General features: G+C 36.6%; 5 protein-coding genes across 6 annotated transcripts in view; all 5 read left to right on the top strand.

The window, feature by feature from the left end:
- LOC111699682 (protein zyg-11 homolog B) overlaps nucleotides 1-1,332 on the top strand; it is a 7,115-nt gene extending 5,783 nt beyond the window's left edge. The window contains exons 12-14 of the mRNA XM_023470407.1: nucleotides 62-175; nucleotides 329-493; nucleotides 604-1,332. Coding sequence (XP_023326175.1) covers nucleotides 62-175; nucleotides 329-493; nucleotides 604-684 — 360 coding nt within the window. The 3' untranslated portion in view covers nucleotides 685-1,332. The remainder of the gene's footprint in view (nucleotides 1-61; nucleotides 176-328; nucleotides 494-603) is intronic.
- LOC111699688 (tRNA selenocysteine 1-associated protein 1) lies at nucleotides 1,328-2,596 on the top strand. Its single transcript, XM_023470413.1, has 2 exons — nucleotides 1,328-2,007; nucleotides 2,184-2,596. The coding sequence occupies exons 1-2, from the start codon at nucleotides 1,339-1,341 to the stop codon at nucleotides 2,541-2,543; spliced, it is 1,029 nt and encodes a 342-aa protein (XP_023326181.1). The 5' UTR covers nucleotides 1,328-1,338; the 3' UTR covers nucleotides 2,544-2,596.
- Nucleotides 2,597-2,600: 4 nt separating this feature from the next.
- On the top strand, nucleotides 2,601-4,337 carry LOC111699676 (prostamide/prostaglandin F synthase). Its single transcript, XM_023470400.1, has 4 exons — nucleotides 2,601-2,713; nucleotides 2,924-3,113; nucleotides 3,180-3,277; nucleotides 3,351-4,337. The coding sequence occupies exons 1-4, from the start codon at nucleotides 2,601-2,603 to the stop codon at nucleotides 3,412-3,414; spliced, it is 465 nt and encodes a 154-aa protein (XP_023326168.1). The 3' UTR covers nucleotides 3,415-4,337.
- LOC111699681 (DDB1- and CUL4-associated factor 1) lies at nucleotides 4,300-14,359 on the top strand. Its single transcript, XM_023470406.1, has 14 exons — nucleotides 4,300-4,386; nucleotides 6,509-6,836; nucleotides 6,927-7,025; nucleotides 7,309-7,627; nucleotides 8,713-8,793; nucleotides 8,930-9,068; nucleotides 9,433-9,592; nucleotides 9,858-10,002; nucleotides 10,100-10,211; nucleotides 10,296-12,177; nucleotides 12,239-12,954; nucleotides 13,324-13,477; nucleotides 13,988-14,034; nucleotides 14,109-14,359. Exons 1-14 carry the CDS (start codon nucleotides 4,300-4,302, stop codon nucleotides 14,256-14,258), a joined length of 4,419 nt encoding a protein of 1,472 aa, XP_023326174.1. The 3' UTR covers nucleotides 14,259-14,359.
- Nucleotides 14,360-16,616: 2,257 nt separating this feature from the next.
- LOC111699655 (double-stranded RNA-binding protein Staufen homolog 2) overlaps nucleotides 16,617-17,038 on the top strand; it is a 37,917-nt gene continuing 37,495 nt past the window's right edge. For both annotated transcript variants that reach the window (XM_023470378.1, XM_023470377.1), the window contains exon 1: nucleotides 16,617-16,726. The gene's annotated coding sequence lies outside the window, so the exon portion shown is untranslated. The remainder of the gene's footprint in view (nucleotides 16,727-17,038) is intronic.

Below are 17,038 nucleotides of genomic sequence, written 5' to 3'. Positions count from 1 at the left end.
ACGACCATCTTGGCAAATCCAATTCTTCGGTCTTGGAGTTCTTGATTGAATGTATTGTTAGAACGTTCTCTCCTGTGACCTTTGGGCGATTGTATCAGCTTGGAAGTTTCCTGAGGAAGAGATGGTTGCGTACAGATCATTTAGTCCGTTCTTCTCCTTACTTAATATCCATCAGGTAACCCTCTATGGGGGAAAATGTAAAATATATTTTTTTAGAATTCAGCTCCTGTCAATCTTTTTTTAAATATCAACATCTTTTAAGTAGTTTTGGGATATTGATCCAGTATGATATAATATATTGGTTTTCATTCTGTTCTTGTGGTTCCAGGATAGATCAGTTCAGCTGTGGGCTATCTGGGCGATCCATCACGTCTGCTCCCGCAATCCTCGTCGGTATTGTTCAATGCTAAAGGATCAAGGAGGTCACTCCGTCCTTCTCAACCTAGTCCGGGAACCTGGAACTAATCATATCGTTGCGAACATCACAGAAAAGGTATATTTCCACATTATTTATTCTTCAGACCTTGACGGCCATTTTCAAATATTACTAAATGTTGAAATCTATAGAAACTTATTATGGCAAATCTAAGCTCGATATTTTAGGTTCTCCATACCTTGGTAGAGAACGGTCTTATCCTTCAGGATGAAAACCTCAGAGAGCGAGAAATATTTGTCGGATTCTGAATTCTCGTATAATAATACGTCCTGCTGTTGTAGAGGAGACCGACTTATGATATTTTTAATTAAATCAGAATCAGGTTTTCATATGACGCGTTTACCCGGACGTTGTTTGTGACGTTTTTAACGTTTTTATCGTCAATTATGAATTAAACTGACTTGATTTTATCCTAAAACCTAAACCTTGACTTTTTATTCTAAACTAAGTGTACAAAATAAAATTAAATAACCAATTTCATAGATCGACTTGTGCGACCGATATTTCTAAACGTGTTAAATGTATAACTAATCTAGGATTTAAAAATTGATTATTGTATAGCAAAACTTTTATTAATTTCACATGATCATTGGCTTCCATTCATTTATCTATTTTTACTCTCGTGAACTATTTTTTATTGACTACATTTTATCTGTGATTAAACCTATTCCTAAACCCCTGATTATGTATCAGTTGATCTTACATGTAAAATGATTTCATTAGATGAACTAACAATAATACCTATAAGAATAAGCAATTTATTGGGACTATATTGTAAAAATACAAAGTTAAAATTCATATTATAATTTTAGTTTTCAAATTATTTAGTATTTTCAATCTTTCGCTACATTGTTTGTATAAATGAATGTATACTAATAACATATAAATTTACTTCAGATAAAATGCCGCGGGTGAAAGAAGGAGTGTTATGGATGGGGGGACTTGTGGACTACATGTCGGAGAAGTTCCTTAAGGACGCGTTCAAGAGCCTCGGGGAGGACGACGTAGAGTCTATTCAGATTGTGAAGAACAAGTTTACCGGAGAAACTGCTGGATATGGATTTATATATTTTGATTCCGACGCGAGCGCTCTGATAGCAATGCATAAACTGAACGGAAAGATAATTCCAAACAGTCAACCTCCAGTCAGGTTTCAGCTCAACCATTCCTCGGCCCAGGCTAGTGGGAACAATCCATTCTCAGAGCGCGAGTTCTCCATCTGGGTGACTGATCTACCGGACAACTGTGACGATGAAATCTTGACCAAAACGTTTGCGTCAAGGTTCGACTCCCTGAAGACTGCTAAAGTTATGACAGATTTGAGTCATGGACGGAAACCCTACGGATTTGTCCGTTTCACAAACCAGGATGAGCAGAGAGACGCGCTAATCCATATGAACGGTTTCCGAGGAATGGGAGATAAACCGATCAAGGTGTCCATGGCTATACCGAAGAACAAGGCTGGGAAGGAGGATGAGGTTGGGAAGAAAGGAGGTGGAGGACAATATTCATATTTCTATGAATCCTACTGGGCGGATAAAGCAGCTTGGACAAATTATGCAGCTTATCAGGTATTTTTAAATTGGGTATATATCATTTTTCAAATTCCGGATGGGGAGGGGGGGGGGTGTGTATCAAGACAAGAATCAGACTTAACCTTGCAAGCACTCAAAACCTTATTTTTCCCAACTTACATTAATTAGAATTTGTTTGGAATTTTCATCTTCATTTTCATCTTCATTCTCAGGGTGGGCTAGGAGCTAGAAACCAGTTTATTCACACTGCTAGACAGAACGCAGACAATGCAGACAACTTCCACGCTCCCTATAACGACGACTGGTTGCACGACGAGGAGAACGAGGAGAGGATTATTGAGTGGGATGTCCCGGTAAACGTAGACGCCATGAACAAAGAGTTTATGGAGCGTAGTCTTGATGCTTGGGACGGAATTGATAAAGATCGATGGATCTATAGTTTTGATACAGAGGACTCAATTATACCAGACTTTGATAAAAAGACAGGATCTAAACCAAAGCGGAGTAAGGAAGATGATCTCTTTGCAATGTTGGGTGAGAGAGAAGACGATGGAATGGAAGATATCATCTAGAAATAATTTAGGTTAAAGCATTTAATGGAGTTAAAATTTGTACCTTTTCCAGATAAAATGGATCCTGCTAAGATAGCGGATAATGTTGTGCGTGATGCGATCACAGAGTCAGAGATTACTTTCAAGAAACTTTGGACAGATCAAACATGTGTTATCATCTTTCTCAGAAGGTAAATCAGTCGTTTATCGATCGGTTTATTTGTTATGTTGGTTACTCGTGATTTGATTGGCGGGCGTTTATTCACTGTGTTATATCTTCAAATTATTTTTTTGCTAAAAGTAAAAAGTAGTGCTCGGGATCCATTTAGTTTTGATCCGGATCCAGGTTATTCTGTAAAAGGGGATGTTTTAACTCCAGAATAACCTAATGTTTTGTTAAGATTGATTGCCGTTGGTTTGGAACCTCAAGGGTTGGAGGAGTTTGTTCTAGGAGAGTTCTTCTCCGGAGAACTATTTGTAGATGTGGACAAGAAAGCGTTCTCCAATCTTGGATTCAAGCGTCTGACTTTTCTCCAGCTGTTCCCTGCAATCTTCTCAAAGAAAACAAGAGAAGCAAACGCAAAGGCGAAGGTATATATTAGACCCGCTCTTATTTATTTATTTATTCTCCAAAATTTCTAAAAATACCGTTTTTAGTCTTTAAACCTTGGTGGAGACATGAAAGGGGATGGATACCAGAACGGAGGTTGTATGGTGGTCGGAGCAGGAGGAAATCCTCTCATGTTCTCCTTTAGGTAAATAGATTTAAAATTAATCTCCGAACGTTTTGTCAAGAATGCAAATTTTTTATAATTTGATGAATTTCAGACAAGAAGAACCTTCTGATCATCCTGAAAACCAGCAGATATTGGAGGCCCTTGGCATTTCTTAATTTTTTCCTGTTTTCACATCCACCGAGGAGCTGCTCCTGTTCCTCCTCTTCACTTATTCTCCAGTTCATTCCATCTACTCATCCTCCTGTTTCTTGAATCAACTTACTTCTGTAATTAGCCACTGCTCCAGTTCTGCAAACAAATCATTTTTCAGTTCCTTCTATTAACTCCTGCTCTAGTTCCTTAATTCAACTACTGCTCCAGTTCCGCAAATAAATCATTTTTCAGTTCCTTCTATTAACTCCTGCTCCAGTTCCTTAATTCAACTACTGCTCCAGTTCCATTTATCAGCTCCTGCTCAAGTTCCTTACATCAACCCCTGCTCCAGTTTCTTAAATCTACTACTGCTCCAGTTCCTTTTATCAGCTCCTGCTCCAATTCCTTGTATCAGCTCCTGTTCCAGTTTTAGATATCCACTCCTGTTCCAGTTTCTGATAACCACTCTTGCCCCAGTTCCTAGTAAAAACTCCCGCTTCTTGATATCAACGCTAACTCCAGTTCCTTCTATAAACTCCTAATCCTTATATCAAATCTTATTTAATGATTGTTCATTACTGCACCAGTAAAAGCCAATTTGTTTCTGTCTAGTCACCAACTAAATTTTTTTTTGATATATTTTATTTACCCTCTGACACTAATATATTGATGTTGCATTTACTCATCCAATCAAATTTAATTCAATTGCACAAATTCTACGCAATTTCCAGGATGTTTCTTTTCTCATATACTCGTACACCAAGTTAAAACTTGACCAATCTAGATTTATTAGTTAACTGATTACGAAACTTGATTAAATGTGATTTCACTGTGATATTATATAAGCATGATGTGTATGTTGACCAGCATATGAAGGGTCTGACAGAAATTTAGTTGTCAGGATCCGGATGTTCAGCTGTTCATTAATAAATATCATGTTTTCAGACAAAATGGCCGCAGACAATGAGGAACCTGATCCTCAACCAACCTTTCAGGTTAGTCTAGACTAGAGTCCACACCTTGGTTAAATTACATTTTTCATGTTGGTTAATGAGTGATTTTAAGATGGATTTAGTATAATGAGTCAATAATTGAATAATTATTAGACTATGTGATATTTCAAGATGCAATACTCAGTCAAATTTGTCAAAAATTTCATTGTAAAACAGTCTAAGAATTCAACACACAAAATATTAATCTTAAGTTGAATTGAAAAAATGGTTTGAGTTGTGCTTTTTTGAGTGACGCGGCTGGATTTTTTAAAATCAGACTTTAAAGGCCCTAAATATACCATTTAAAAAAGTAGTTTTGCCCGGAAGAGTCAAATGTGGTGGTACGTAAAGGGAAATAGTGGTGGCTCATGGCTGCCGGAAGAGAAAAAAGCTAATATGTGGCACGGAAGGGGAAATAGTGGTGGCTCATGGCCGCCTGCCTTCCCCCGCTCGTATAATAGAGCGTTTTGTTGCCTTAAAATGGGCAACTTCAAGGCCTCCCTGAGTTTTTTTTAAGCATTTCTGATACTGCTTTTTGTGTTTTTTTTTTTAACTTGCCATCCCCATTTCCCTTCCCTCTTGTCCCTTTTTCCCCTTTTCCCTTCCCTCTTGCCCCTTTTCCCTGCCTTATTCCAATTCCCTCTTTTCTCTTCCCATTTTATTAGAGGTCAAACACTGGATACTGTATTCCCTGGGTTCCTAGCTTTCGTTTGATATGCATAAAGCAATAGTTAAAATATTTTCTATTTGTGGAGGTCATTAGAGGACATTAAAATTCAATTTTGATTTTATTTTAGGAATTTCGATCACTAATTAGGCGTGCAGCCAAAAAAAATTGGAGATTTGAATCAAAAATTAAGGCAGCCCCTCCCCCCCCCCTTACATCATTTGTGCCATCTCCACCATCCCCTTTACTGAATTTTTTTGACAAATCAAAGTTTTCAAATTTATATCCGGATCCTAAGCACTGCTAAAAAGTTCACACTATTTTTCTCAAGTAATTATTTTCATTTCGCAGGTTTGGGTGACCTTTCTGTCGGCTGGCGGCCAGAGAGATATCTCTGATACACGACCAGCTTAAACAGCACAACGTCAGGTTAATATTTTTTCTTTCTCTTAGAATCTTACAGGGCGTATAGGAGGGGGGTGCAAAGGGGTATTGGCGTACTAAGACTTACTAAGACTTAATGCACAATTTAAAAAAAAATGTAAAACTTTTTTGGGGGCTAGTTTAATTTGAAGATAAGTTTTTAAATTGCCTTGAGCCTTGCCTGATAANTACTAAACCCATCTTAAAATCACTCATTAACCAACTTTGTGATATTTCAAGATGCAATACTCAGTCAAATTTGTCAAAAATTTCATTGTAAAACAGTCTAAGAATTCAACACACAAAATATTAATCTTAAGTTGAATTGAAAAAATGGTTTGAGTTGTGCTTTTTTGAGTGACGCGGCTGGATTTTTTAAAATCAGACTTTAAAGGCCCTAAATATACCATTTAAAAAAGTAGTTTTGCCCGGAAGAGTCAAATGTGGTGGTACGTAAAGGGAAATAGTGGTGGCTCATGGCTGCCGGAAGAGAAAAAAGCTAATATGTGGCACGGAAGGGGAAATAGTGGTGGCTCATGGCCGCCTGCCTTCCCCCGCTCGTATAATAGAGCGTTTTGTTGCCTTAAAATGGGCAACTTCAAGGCCTCCCTGAGTTTTTTTTAAGCATTTCTGATACTGCTTTTTGTGTTTTTTTTCCCATTTTCCCCTTCCCTCTTCCCTTTTTTACCTTCCCCCTTCCCTTTTTTCCCTTCCCTGTTCCCCTTTTCCCTACCCTTTTCCCTTTTTTCCCTTCCCTGTTCCCCTTTTCCCTACCCTTTTCCCTTCCCCCTTTTCCCTATCCTTTTTCCTTTTTTCTTCATTTTATCCTGAAACCCAATAAAAGCATGAGTATTTGCCACATACTCTGATTTTGTATTTCCTATATTTTTGCAACCCGATGTCGTAGACCGATATTTCAAACTTTAAAAATTCTGTAAGATCAATTAATCTATGTTTGAAATATCAAAGGTTTATACCATTGTGTTGCAAAAATATTGGGATTAGAAAATTGAAGTCTGAATTTCTTAATCTCAGGAGCTGATGAAGAGCTGGGAGGAACACGTCCAGGAGAACAGTTTTGATCCGTCTGAGATATTTCACAAGATGTGCGATATCCTGGAGAAAGAAACCAATGTGTACATTGCGAGCGATCCTGATCCTTTCGAGGAGAGACATCCGTCCCGTGTAGATAACACTTGTCAGCTCGGAATATACTTGAAAACCTTCTTTAAGCGGGAGAACCTAGTGAAGGAATTGTTCCAAAAGTATCTCCGGGAAACCCACTTCATGAAGCAAGGGATCGACAAGAACTCATTTGATCTGAATGTTGCTGCTTGTAGATTAGTTCTGGACATAATGCCAGGTATTAATCCTTAAAATTATAATGAGTTATTTGCAATAAAATGGGGAAAAAACTAATAATTTATTGTTGCAAAAATAATGATGATTTTAGGATTAGAGATTTCAACACTGCAGGAAACAGACGGGTTGACGAACCAGCTTTATAGATGGGTAGAAACAGCTCAGGAACCTTTAACCAGCTTCGCTACAGGTTACAAAATAGATACTAAACAATTATGAGTCCAATATGTGTAGTGTAGACCTAAGGGTGGTAGGATAGGGTTTGTTTGTATTCAAATGCGACGGGTAGTTTTTTATTAAATGTGCCGTGGACCCCCCCCCCCCATCATAGTCATCATAAATCTTCTGTCATCATTTGTCTGTAAATTGGTTTCATTATCTGTTATTGTACAATAAGTCTTTCACAGTTTAAAGATCGGGGTTCATTATTATCCGTATTCCTGATTTGTTTTCTTAAATATCTTTGTTTCCAGGTATTCTAGCCGTGGTGATGGAGCAGCATGAATTTGCTTCTGAAACTGAGATTAGAGATAGGAACTCCAAGCTGGTTCCGGATCTACTCAAGAAACTTAAAGAACTCCAAGTTCTGGGCGAAGAGGAGAGAATCAAGAAAAGAGAAGAGTTATTCAAACGCCCGTTTGCCCTGTTTTCTAAAAGTCCTCAAAAGCGAAGGATATCAAAGGATTTTGAAGAAACTGGAGATAAACCTGCGGACCAGGTTCAGGTTAAATCCCTTGAATCCTCCCCAGTCAACGGATTGAGCAAGATGGACAAGGTTGAAGATATGAACGGGTAGGGTAATCTATATATAAATTTGGTTTGTCTGTCTGTCTTTTTGTTTGTTTGTATCCAATAAACGTCAAAACGGCTGAACCGATCGGGTCCAAATTTTTTGTGGGACATCACGTGACCACAGGGAAGGTTTATGAATGATCAAAATTTAAAATATTTGTCTCCATCAAAATTCGATCTCCATTAAATTTTTTAAAATTTTGAAAATCCACGAAATTTTTTGTGAAAATCCACGAATTATTTTTGTTTTGTTTTACGATGTACACAAAGAGAACATGTTCACAATTAATTTAGAAGATGGGCGCGAAGGCTAGTCTATATATAAATTTGGTTTGTCTGTCTGTCTTTTTGTTTGTTTGTATCTATTAAACGTCAAAACGGCTGAACCGATCGGGCCCAAATGTGTGGGACATCAAGTGACCACATGGAAGGTTTATGAATGATAAAAATGTTTTAAAGGTTTTTAAGTTTGTAAAAATATTAAATTCTTGAAAATCCGCAAATTTTTTTTAAAAATCCACAAATTTTTTCTTCTTCGTTTTAAACTGTAAACAGAAAGAACATGTTCACAATTTAAGTAGAAGATGGCCGCGAAGCGCCCCTAAAAGCCTAGTTATTGTAACTTCAACAATCACAGTTATATCAATTCCTGATGATAAGAACTCCTTTCATCATTTCTTTTAATCATTCACATCCTAATTCCTCGATGTGGACAGTTATTATTAGCTTTATCAACCCCCTGATCATCCTATTATCCATTTCCATCCTGTTGCTTATATTAATCCTTTCTCAGGACCCAATCCTCATCCCGTAATTCTATAATAGACAGAATGAGTCTTAATTCATTCTCTCCTTCTCGGAGACATTTACCGATCAATTCCCCAAACTTTACACCAATTATAGTTACTTACTTATCTCTGAATATCCAATATTTCGACCAATGAGAGATCGGTTTATCTTCCCTCTAGATGAGAATGATTCAACATATTCCGCCCATTTTAAAGTTTCAAAAACAAACATAATTCCTTATTTCGTCCCTCTGAGATCCCTTTTACTTCTGTTAATAATTGTTTTCAATGTTAAAGTGAAATATTGTCGGAAAAACAAGTAAACTCTCTGAACCCTGGTTGGCCGGGACGCTACAAGTCACCTTCCTACTCTGCAATGTAAGTGTTTAACTTGATCCAAACATATTATGCGTCTAGTTAAAGAAATCAAACCTCTTGGATGAGAAACAAATTTTTCAAAGTAGTTAGAAACATTATTGAAAATGTTTAAGTATTTATTTTGAAAATGTTTAAGACCGAGTAGAGAGAGTTCCAACAGTTCCTGGGCGGAGATGGAACTCAATATTATCGGACACTTTGAGATATTTCCGATCAGTACTCAGACCAAGCAGATATTCATCATGCGTCTACTTACCCCGCTAGCTGAGTATCAGGTAACTTTCCCAAATCACCCATTTATCCTTTGTTCTATTTATAAATCCTCCCAAAAAGAGATCATAAGTATGCAGGAATGTATATTTTATTGAAAAATCCCCCCTTCTCCCTTTCTAAAAACCATTCTTTACAGATTTATAATTGTTTACAATACCCAAAAAAATTTATTTGTGGTTGTATTCCATGAAAATAATGATTTGTATGGGAAAATATATTAATTCTTGGGTGCAAAGATTAAAAAGCATAAAAAAAATCTGCCTTTGATGTGCTATTTTCAATTTTTTTCCCCTGAATATCAAAAATCTTTCTTAAAAGCATACACACCTATCCAAGATTGGGTATTTATAGATTTTTCTATGGCAGGATTTTCTCCCGATGGCTCAGGAAAGTCAGATTCTTACGGTTTTGAAGAAATATATTAACGTTAAAGAAACGCGGGATGCGCGTCTTGGCTTCGAGGCATTGAGATTACTCGGCTCACTCTTCTGCCATAAGAAGTTTACTCTGGAGTGGGTTTACTCAGGTACAGATAATATAACTGAGTAAGCTTATCCAGGTTTGATACACCGGAAGTTTAAACTTACATGTTGCTAATTTATGGATTAAGCAGTTATTTGTACGTTCCGTCGATCAAAGGATTCAACTAATTCCTCTTAAGACATTCCGTTGTCTGAACCCAGCAAGGTTAACTAAAACTGAGGGGTTAATTTCTCCAAAATTCAAAAGTTAACGTGGATATTGCTATCAAACGTTGTAGAACATAAAACAATTACAATGAATTTAACAAGGTGGTCTTGATCTACTGATGGAGATGCCTCGCCCATCTGTAGCTGCCACTGGATCCGCTCTGTGCATCTACTACCTTGCCTGTGACTCGGATACCATGGAGAAAATCTGTGGTCTACCTTATCTTACTTTAGAAAGATTAGTCAAGTAGGATATCATTATTTCGATTATGATTATAATCATTATTTCGTTGTTTTTGTCGTCCTTGTTATCAATATGAATAGAAATAAACTTTTTACTTAAGGTATTGTTTGTGGTTACTGGAGTGCTCTCACTCAACAGGAAGACAATATGCAATCATGTTCTTCGGTTTAGCTTTTCCTTTCAAAGTTATTCTCGATATATTCGATGCTCAGGTAATATTCGGGGTCCTTGATATAAGTGAGATTTTGGTTCTTGAATAATGATTTCATAACGAATTGATATCTTAAATATTTCAGGACGGATTGCGTAAACTTTATAATTCCCTCTCCACTCTCAAAATTCATGGACCACTGGACGACGCAGGGGATTTGGATGACGACGAATTATTTATTCAACGGCAAATGGTGAAATCTGTTTTAAACTCGCTCAAACAATATTTCGAAACTCATCTTGCTATCCGTTGTGAGAGCGAGGTAACCCTTGCCATGGAACAGGACGGGTTCTCTCCGGAGCCCCCCAGACCCACCTGGATACCATACAAACTAGATCCCAACCAAGTCACAGATAAAATTGATACAATGCTCAAACTAATAAACTTCAGAGCTCGATGGCCTCCAGTCGATGAGTTTATAAAACTCGGTGGAGTAGAACTTTTGCTTCAAATTATTGTTAAATCCTATGACTGGATTCATCTGGGTAAAGAAGAAACTGTAAAGCCAGGTCTAGATATTCTCTCTGTTTGCTCAATCCTTCCCAGGGTTCAACTCACACTCTGTGAGAACTTGGAAACTCCTGAGGACAAAAATAACGGAATTCTCATTCTTTTAGCGTGCGCCGAAGGCGAGGTTGTGAACGATCCTAATGTTCAGAAAGCGGCGCTATTGGTTCTCTGTCATATTATCTGTGCTCCAATCAGTAGACCTGGAAGCGTAAAACATCAACCTGAGAAGAGCGCGACTAAAAGAAGATGCTCCGATGATGTTATCAACAGAGTGTGGGAATGTTTCCGATCTAATAACGGTATAATGACCATGCTCCAGCTAATACAAACCAAAACACCTGTATCAGACGCGGATAGGATTCGCGCTCTAGCTTGCCAAGTCCTGGTTGGATTAGCTAGATCTACAACTGCCACCCAGATCATGTCCAAACTGCCAATATTCAATAACGGAGTGTTAACTATGCTGGTGAGAGAACCCGTACTCCCGGATAATATCGCAGAGCATCAGAAATTCCAGAAGTACGCCCAGGAACTGCTGGAAAAGGTGTCGGGTCCAGGATCACAGAAATCCTATGATAATCATGATATCACATTGGATATGTTGCACAGAGCCTCGGTTGTAGCCAATACAAAAATCAGATTCAATAACAAGCAACTTTATCAACTTATTCATGAACATCTCCTACTGAGTGGACTAAAGAAAACAGCTGAAATGCTGAGAAAAGAAGCCGATTTTATTCCTCTAGTATCTGAGAATTGTCCAGCAGTATACTCTGGGAGTATGGTTAGCTCCAATACTCCTCTCCCTGCTCGTCGTCTTCTTCTCTCTCCTCCACCTAGATCCGCCCTTACTCCGAGACAAGTATTCACTCCTGCATCACGAGGATCCATCCAGAGCAGGGTTCAGAATATGTCACAGATTACTCCACAGCGCGTACCAAATCCTAGTCTTCCTATAAGGATCAATAGAACTCCAAGATCTGCCTCAACCACTCCCTTTCAGTTAAGAACCACGCCTAAACCTTATGAGACGGCTACCGGGGGCAAGCAAGCAACTGAACCTACGGAGCAAGAGAGAAAGGTGACCCTAACCTCCCTTGTATCGGACTATTTAAGTAACAAGCATGCAATGTGTAAAAACCCCATGACAACTTGTCCTGAATTCGACCTTTTCTTGCCACATAAATGTCCGGATAAGAGATCTAAACGAGAAGCTCCGACAAACTTTGCCGCCCGGCAAGTTTTGAAGCGTCATCTTCCACCTTTCGGGGGACCAGGAGGAGCAAAGTTGGATAGGAAACTTCTTTACTCTAGGTTTAGACCCGTCAAAGTATTCCGAGCTTCAGGAGACGAGAGAGATAGTAATATGTTCACGTGCTGTGCGTTCTCTGGGGACGGATTATTCATGATGGCTGGAACTAGTATGGGGGAGATGAAGATGTATAATATTAACTCAGGTAAGTTTTCATCAAATTCAAAAATGTTTTTAATTATTTTTCTATTTTTTGTTTTGTTTAGGAGATGAGAGTACCTATCAGATTCATGAGAGTTCAGTAAACCACATTCAGCCAAGCAGAGATAACAAACTAGTTCTTACAAGTTCATCTTGGAGACAACCCTTCTCAAGAATGTGGTCCACGGGGGAGTTCTTCGACGAGAAGTGTGAATACAAGGAAGAGGAGTATGTTGAGTTCTCTAAGCTGATCCAGGATAAGGTTATTGGAACTAGAGCTGATGGAGTTGCAACTGTTTATGATGTTAATACTAGTCAACAAGTTCGACTTCTCAAACCTAGATATTCAAACGAATATCATCATAACCGGGCGTGCTTTGATCCAACAGACGAACTTATTCTCTGCGACGGAGTTCTCTGGGACTACAGGATGAAACGAGAGATTCACAAGCTAGATAAACTAAACCAAAACCTTAGCGGAGTTTTCCATCCCTCAGGGTTGGAGATAATTAGCAACACCGAGGTCTGGGATATCAGAACTTTTCACCTGCAACGGACTGTTCCACAGCTGGATCAGTGTAGAATAGTGTTCAATACTGCGGGAGATGTAATGTTTGGTTTACAACTAGAACAAGAGTTTGATGATGAACCCAAGTTTGATACATCGTTCAGAACCTTTGAGTGCAGTGATTACTCGAGTATAGCAACTATAGAACTAAAGAAATCTGTTTTGGGTCTCTGCTCGAGTTGGAATGATTTAAATATTGCTGTGGTTGAGCAGGTTGGAAACTTTGATTTCAAGTCTTATCGTGGTTAGGTCAAGAAACCATTAATCCAACATATCTGGGTTTTTTTTAACAGTTCTAATTTAAATATTTGCATTTATTAGCCAAATGTTCATTGGGTTGCGGATATTTTTTAATTTGTAATTTGAGAAAGTGTCAAAAAGTGTTAAATTTCCTTTTTGAAAATTTGTCCAGAAAAAGCTGAAGACTTGCAGGGTTGTGCTATCTTTAGCGTGCAATTTTGGAGAAAATATAATGTGATGTTCAGCTCCTTTCCAATATGTGGAAAAACAAGTATTTGTATATTCTGAGAAACGGACTTTTCCTGTTTATTTACCCCGAATTAATTTCTGAATTATGTTCAGGGAAGCTTAGATCTGGTTGAGAGTGTGGTTCGTCTCTATGATGTTGGTCGAGTCCGAGATCTGGAAGAGGATCAGGAGGATGGAGGAGATGAGGAGGAGGAAGATCAGCCTGATTTCTCAGATATGCAAGATGATGATGATGATGATAATGATTGTAAGTATCATTAAAACTTGATTGATTAATTGCCTTAAGATCTTGTCAAGCTGATGGTTTAAGTAAAGAATGATACAATTTTTATTGTATCTGTTTTGAACCGAAAAATATGAAGATAATGCCGTAAAAAAACATCTTTAGTCAGACAGCTTAGAAATTGCAAGCTAAAAACGGGATAAGTTACATCAAAAAATATAATACAGTGGTAAGCAATTATATCAATATATTAAAGACGATTTTTTATTTAAGTTTTTATTGTTAACAAGCTTTTTTTGAATTACGAGTTTACTAGTAATTATAGAGAAGCCTTTTTTAATCGACAGCTTCTCTTTGTTTTCATGTTTTTGTGTATTCATGGTGTTTAAAAGCTTGATATATATCAAAATTTAAATCGAAAGTTGTCTTCATTATATTAATGTAATCGCCCACCACCGTATGATATCTCCTTACGAAGAGATCTATACTTAAAAATTGTATGTAGAAATATATATTTTACTTAATTATTTTCAGTTTTGAACGACAGTATATTTGGATCCAATTCCAACTCGAACTCAGAGGTATAATCTTATTGAAACTAATCTTAGTATTAAATTATGCAACAAGTTCAGAATAAAATTAATTCAATATTAAGGATGGAGATGATATAGAGATGGATCTCGATGAAGAGAACAATGAGGAGGACAATGAAGGGGATGAGGATGTTGTTGATGAAGAAGATGAAGATGTCGAGGATGAGGATGCAGTAGAAGATGATGGAGATGATTCCTGGGAAGATCTTTAGAAGCTAAAATTAGAGAATATTTAACAGGAAAATTGTGATATTTTTTTTATTTTTTATGAAAATATACAAAATTTAAATAATTTTAATAATTTTACATATTATCCTTGTTATTCTTGACGTTAAAGTTTTTCTAAAAATTTGGAAGTGATGACTCGAGGCCTTGTAAGCACTGAAATCCTTTTTTTTACTCTTTTGCAGTTTTATCCTGCAATTAGTAAAGAGTTAGTATATTAAAATTGGATGGTTATACATGTTCAATAATAGGGGACTTAAAAAAAAGATTTAGTCATAACCGGGTTAGCAAAAGTATTTAATGGTGAAAGCTTTATTTTAGAATCCCATGGTGAACAGATAAAGGAAATAGCAGTTAAGAATAATTCAATTACAAGAAGGACACCAAAAATTGACAAAGATTTTAAACATGAGGATGAAGTTTGCTCCGTGTACTGTAGATGAAGTAAAAAAAGTTATTAAAGGATAAAAAATTTAATTATTCTTTTTTTAATCATATATAGACTCTCCACCCCCTGGTCAGGATCTTATGAACTCCATTTAACAAAAATTTTGTTCTGAGGAGGTGTGTACCGCTCTCTGTAAAGGCTGTCAAAGCTCCCCCTTTGTTTACCCCTAGTATCCATGCGCATTTCTGGTATACACATTGAATCCTAAAAAAATCAGGCCAAATCTGAACCACTAGATCCCATTCAGACCAGGGCAAGTGGAGGAGCGATCAGCCCTGTTTTCATTGTATTTCAACTTACAGGTTGATTGTTAATAATAATAATAATAATAATAGTCTGTAATTCATCCTGTTTTTTCATACTAATTAGATTGACTTGTTACGAATTAAAATAGGAATATAATGGGGAAAAAAATAAATCAACCTAAACTTGTTGTGTTTGTTTACAAATAAATTAACCGCCCACCCCGGACTTACTACCTGGCGAGATGCAATCAGTTTCTTTTATTTTAAATTGGTAAAAAACTCGCAATCTTTAATCTCACGAAATTGTTTATTAAGAAGGTGTATGCCGACAAAAAAAAGTATAAAAGAGAAAAGGCCCTGAAATATCATTTAATAGAAAATCAAAAATTATTGTTAAAAGAAAACCAAATAATTATGAAATAGGCTGGTTTCATAATTGACCAATGATCATTTCACATAGACTCTATGCCTTCCACTTTACAAACGATGATTTTCCGTTATAACTATAAATCAATTTATGTTTTTATTCACCATTCTGAACCCTGTAAATCTTACTGCAGTACAATTGCTTAAGATCAGCAAGAATTTTAAATTTCTAAGTATGTTAGTGAAATAATTTTTAGATTAAAAGAATATTAATTTGAGATCTCCAGTTTCAGGGAGGAATAAATGCAACTAACTATTTCTTGGGTCAGCGTACTACAGACTCTGCAGAGGCCGTTCCCAGGGACGCACGAGGGGCGGGGACCCATATAAAAATACTTTAAATCTCACTTTTGCCCTTAACTAAAAAAGTTTCATTAAAAAAGCTTTAATCAATACTGCCTTCAGTCTAAATATATCTTTGATTTCACTATTTATTATTATACAATATGTATCGTTTAAGAAACGTTTCCATCTCTATTTTCACAATTGTTGAAGCTTACACCACAGTATTAAGAGGAAGTGTCTTATGAATCCACTTAAGAAAATTATATAAATAATTTATTAACATTTGTTATATGGTGTATCTATCATAGAATAGCTTTTACATAGTAGAAAAAGGTATCAAATATTTTTTCAATAAAGGGGGCACAATGTTGCCAAGGGGGGCACAAAAAACCCCCCCTTCACAAATGCTTGCCGTACGCCACTGGACCGGTTCCTTGGTCGACAACTTGACGTCTCTTAAATTGGTCGTGTACGCTATCATAATACGAATTTAGCTTGAGATATGTACCATAGCGGCCAACATATCGTCTCCCAAAGTACGCTCTGAAGTAAGCTACGAGAGCTTAGCTTTATGGTGTACACACTCAGATTATTTTCATTTATTATACATTTTACTACAAGTCTGTAGAATATTTAATATTTATCCATATATTTGGCTTCACTATTAAATTATTATTATTTATTATTATTATTATGATTATTGATTTTGATTAAATTATTATGATTATTATTATTATTATTATTGCAAAGATTTATCGTTTGGATCCACATATAGTCCCGATTTTAATTGGAAATATGAATTATAGGATTAATACTTAAGAAAAGTTTCTGCCTGAAAATAGAAGTTGTGAAATCTAATAAAATAATCAAAGCTAACTAGAGAGGTTTGGAGATTGTTTGAATTGAGCGGGTTAAAGTGTACACTGCTCCAAGTGTACAGTGCCGTGTTCTCTAGAACTGAAAAGAGAGGTTTCATCAGTCCAATACTTTAGGTCAACTCAAGCATCCTGTTCTAACAGATTCTGATTGAATTGACCTAGACTAGCGGCAGGTCAGCTCATTATTAATTGCCTTAAATATAAAACTATTTCCAGCCATCTATAATATTGAAATTTCTCTCCACAATTCGTAGGATTTCTGTAATTTGAACATCAACAGCTGTTAGGAAATGAAAAAGGAAATTTTAAATGCTTTCTTAAATAATTAAACCATATTATTTTATTCATATTTAAAGCTGTCTGTCAATTTTATGATGACAAATTGTTTAAAAAAAGGTACGAAAATTAAATTTCTTCAATTTCTTCTATGTCCAATGTCCATACTCGGGTCTGTCCTAGTGAACGATTTTTGGACCCCCCCCCCC

Source organism: Eurytemora carolleeae, unplaced genomic scaffold (genome assembly GCF_000591075.1).
Source record: "Eurytemora carolleeae unplaced genomic scaffold, Eaff_2.0 scaffold279, whole genome shotgun sequence".
NCBI classification, from domain to species: Eukaryota; Metazoa; Arthropoda; class Copepoda; order Calanoida; family Temoridae; genus Eurytemora; species Eurytemora carolleeae.
Note: the sequence above shows the minus strand (reverse complement) of the source record. Positions and strands in the feature narration are given on the sequence as shown.

Excerpts from the sequence above, each read along its gene's own strand:
- LOC111699688 (XM_023470413.1), top strand. The coding sequence starts at position 1,339 with ATGCCGCGGGTGAAAGAAGGAGTGTTATGGATGGGGGGACTTGTGGAC. Across the intron at positions 2,008-2,183 it reads CAAATTATGCAGCTTATCAG|GGTGGGCTAGGAGCTAGAAA; the intron begins GTATTTTTAAAT and ends CTTCATTCTCAG.
- LOC111699676 (XM_023470400.1), top strand. The coding sequence starts at position 2,601 with ATGGATCCTGCTAAGATAGCGGATAATGTTGTGCGTGATGCGATCACA. Across the intron at positions 2,714-2,923 it reads GTTATCATCTTTCTCAGAAG|ATTGATTGCCGTTGGTTTGG; the intron begins GTAAATCAGTCG and ends TGTTTTGTTAAG. Across the intron at positions 3,114-3,179 it reads AAGCAAACGCAAAGGCGAAG|TCTTTAAACCTTGGTGGAGA; the intron begins GTATATATTAGA and ends TACCGTTTTTAG.
- LOC111699681 (XM_023470406.1), top strand. The coding sequence starts at position 4,300 with ATGTTCAGCTGTTCATTAATAAATATCATGTTTTCAGACAAAATGGCC. Across the intron at positions 8,794-8,929 it reads TCACCTTCCTACTCTGCAAT|ACCGAGTAGAGAGAGTTCCA; the intron begins GTAAGTGTTTAA and ends AAAATGTTTAAG. Across the intron at positions 14,035-14,108 it reads ATTCCAACTCGAACTCAGAG|GATGGAGATGATATAGAGAT; the intron begins GTATAATCTTAT and ends TTCAATATTAAG.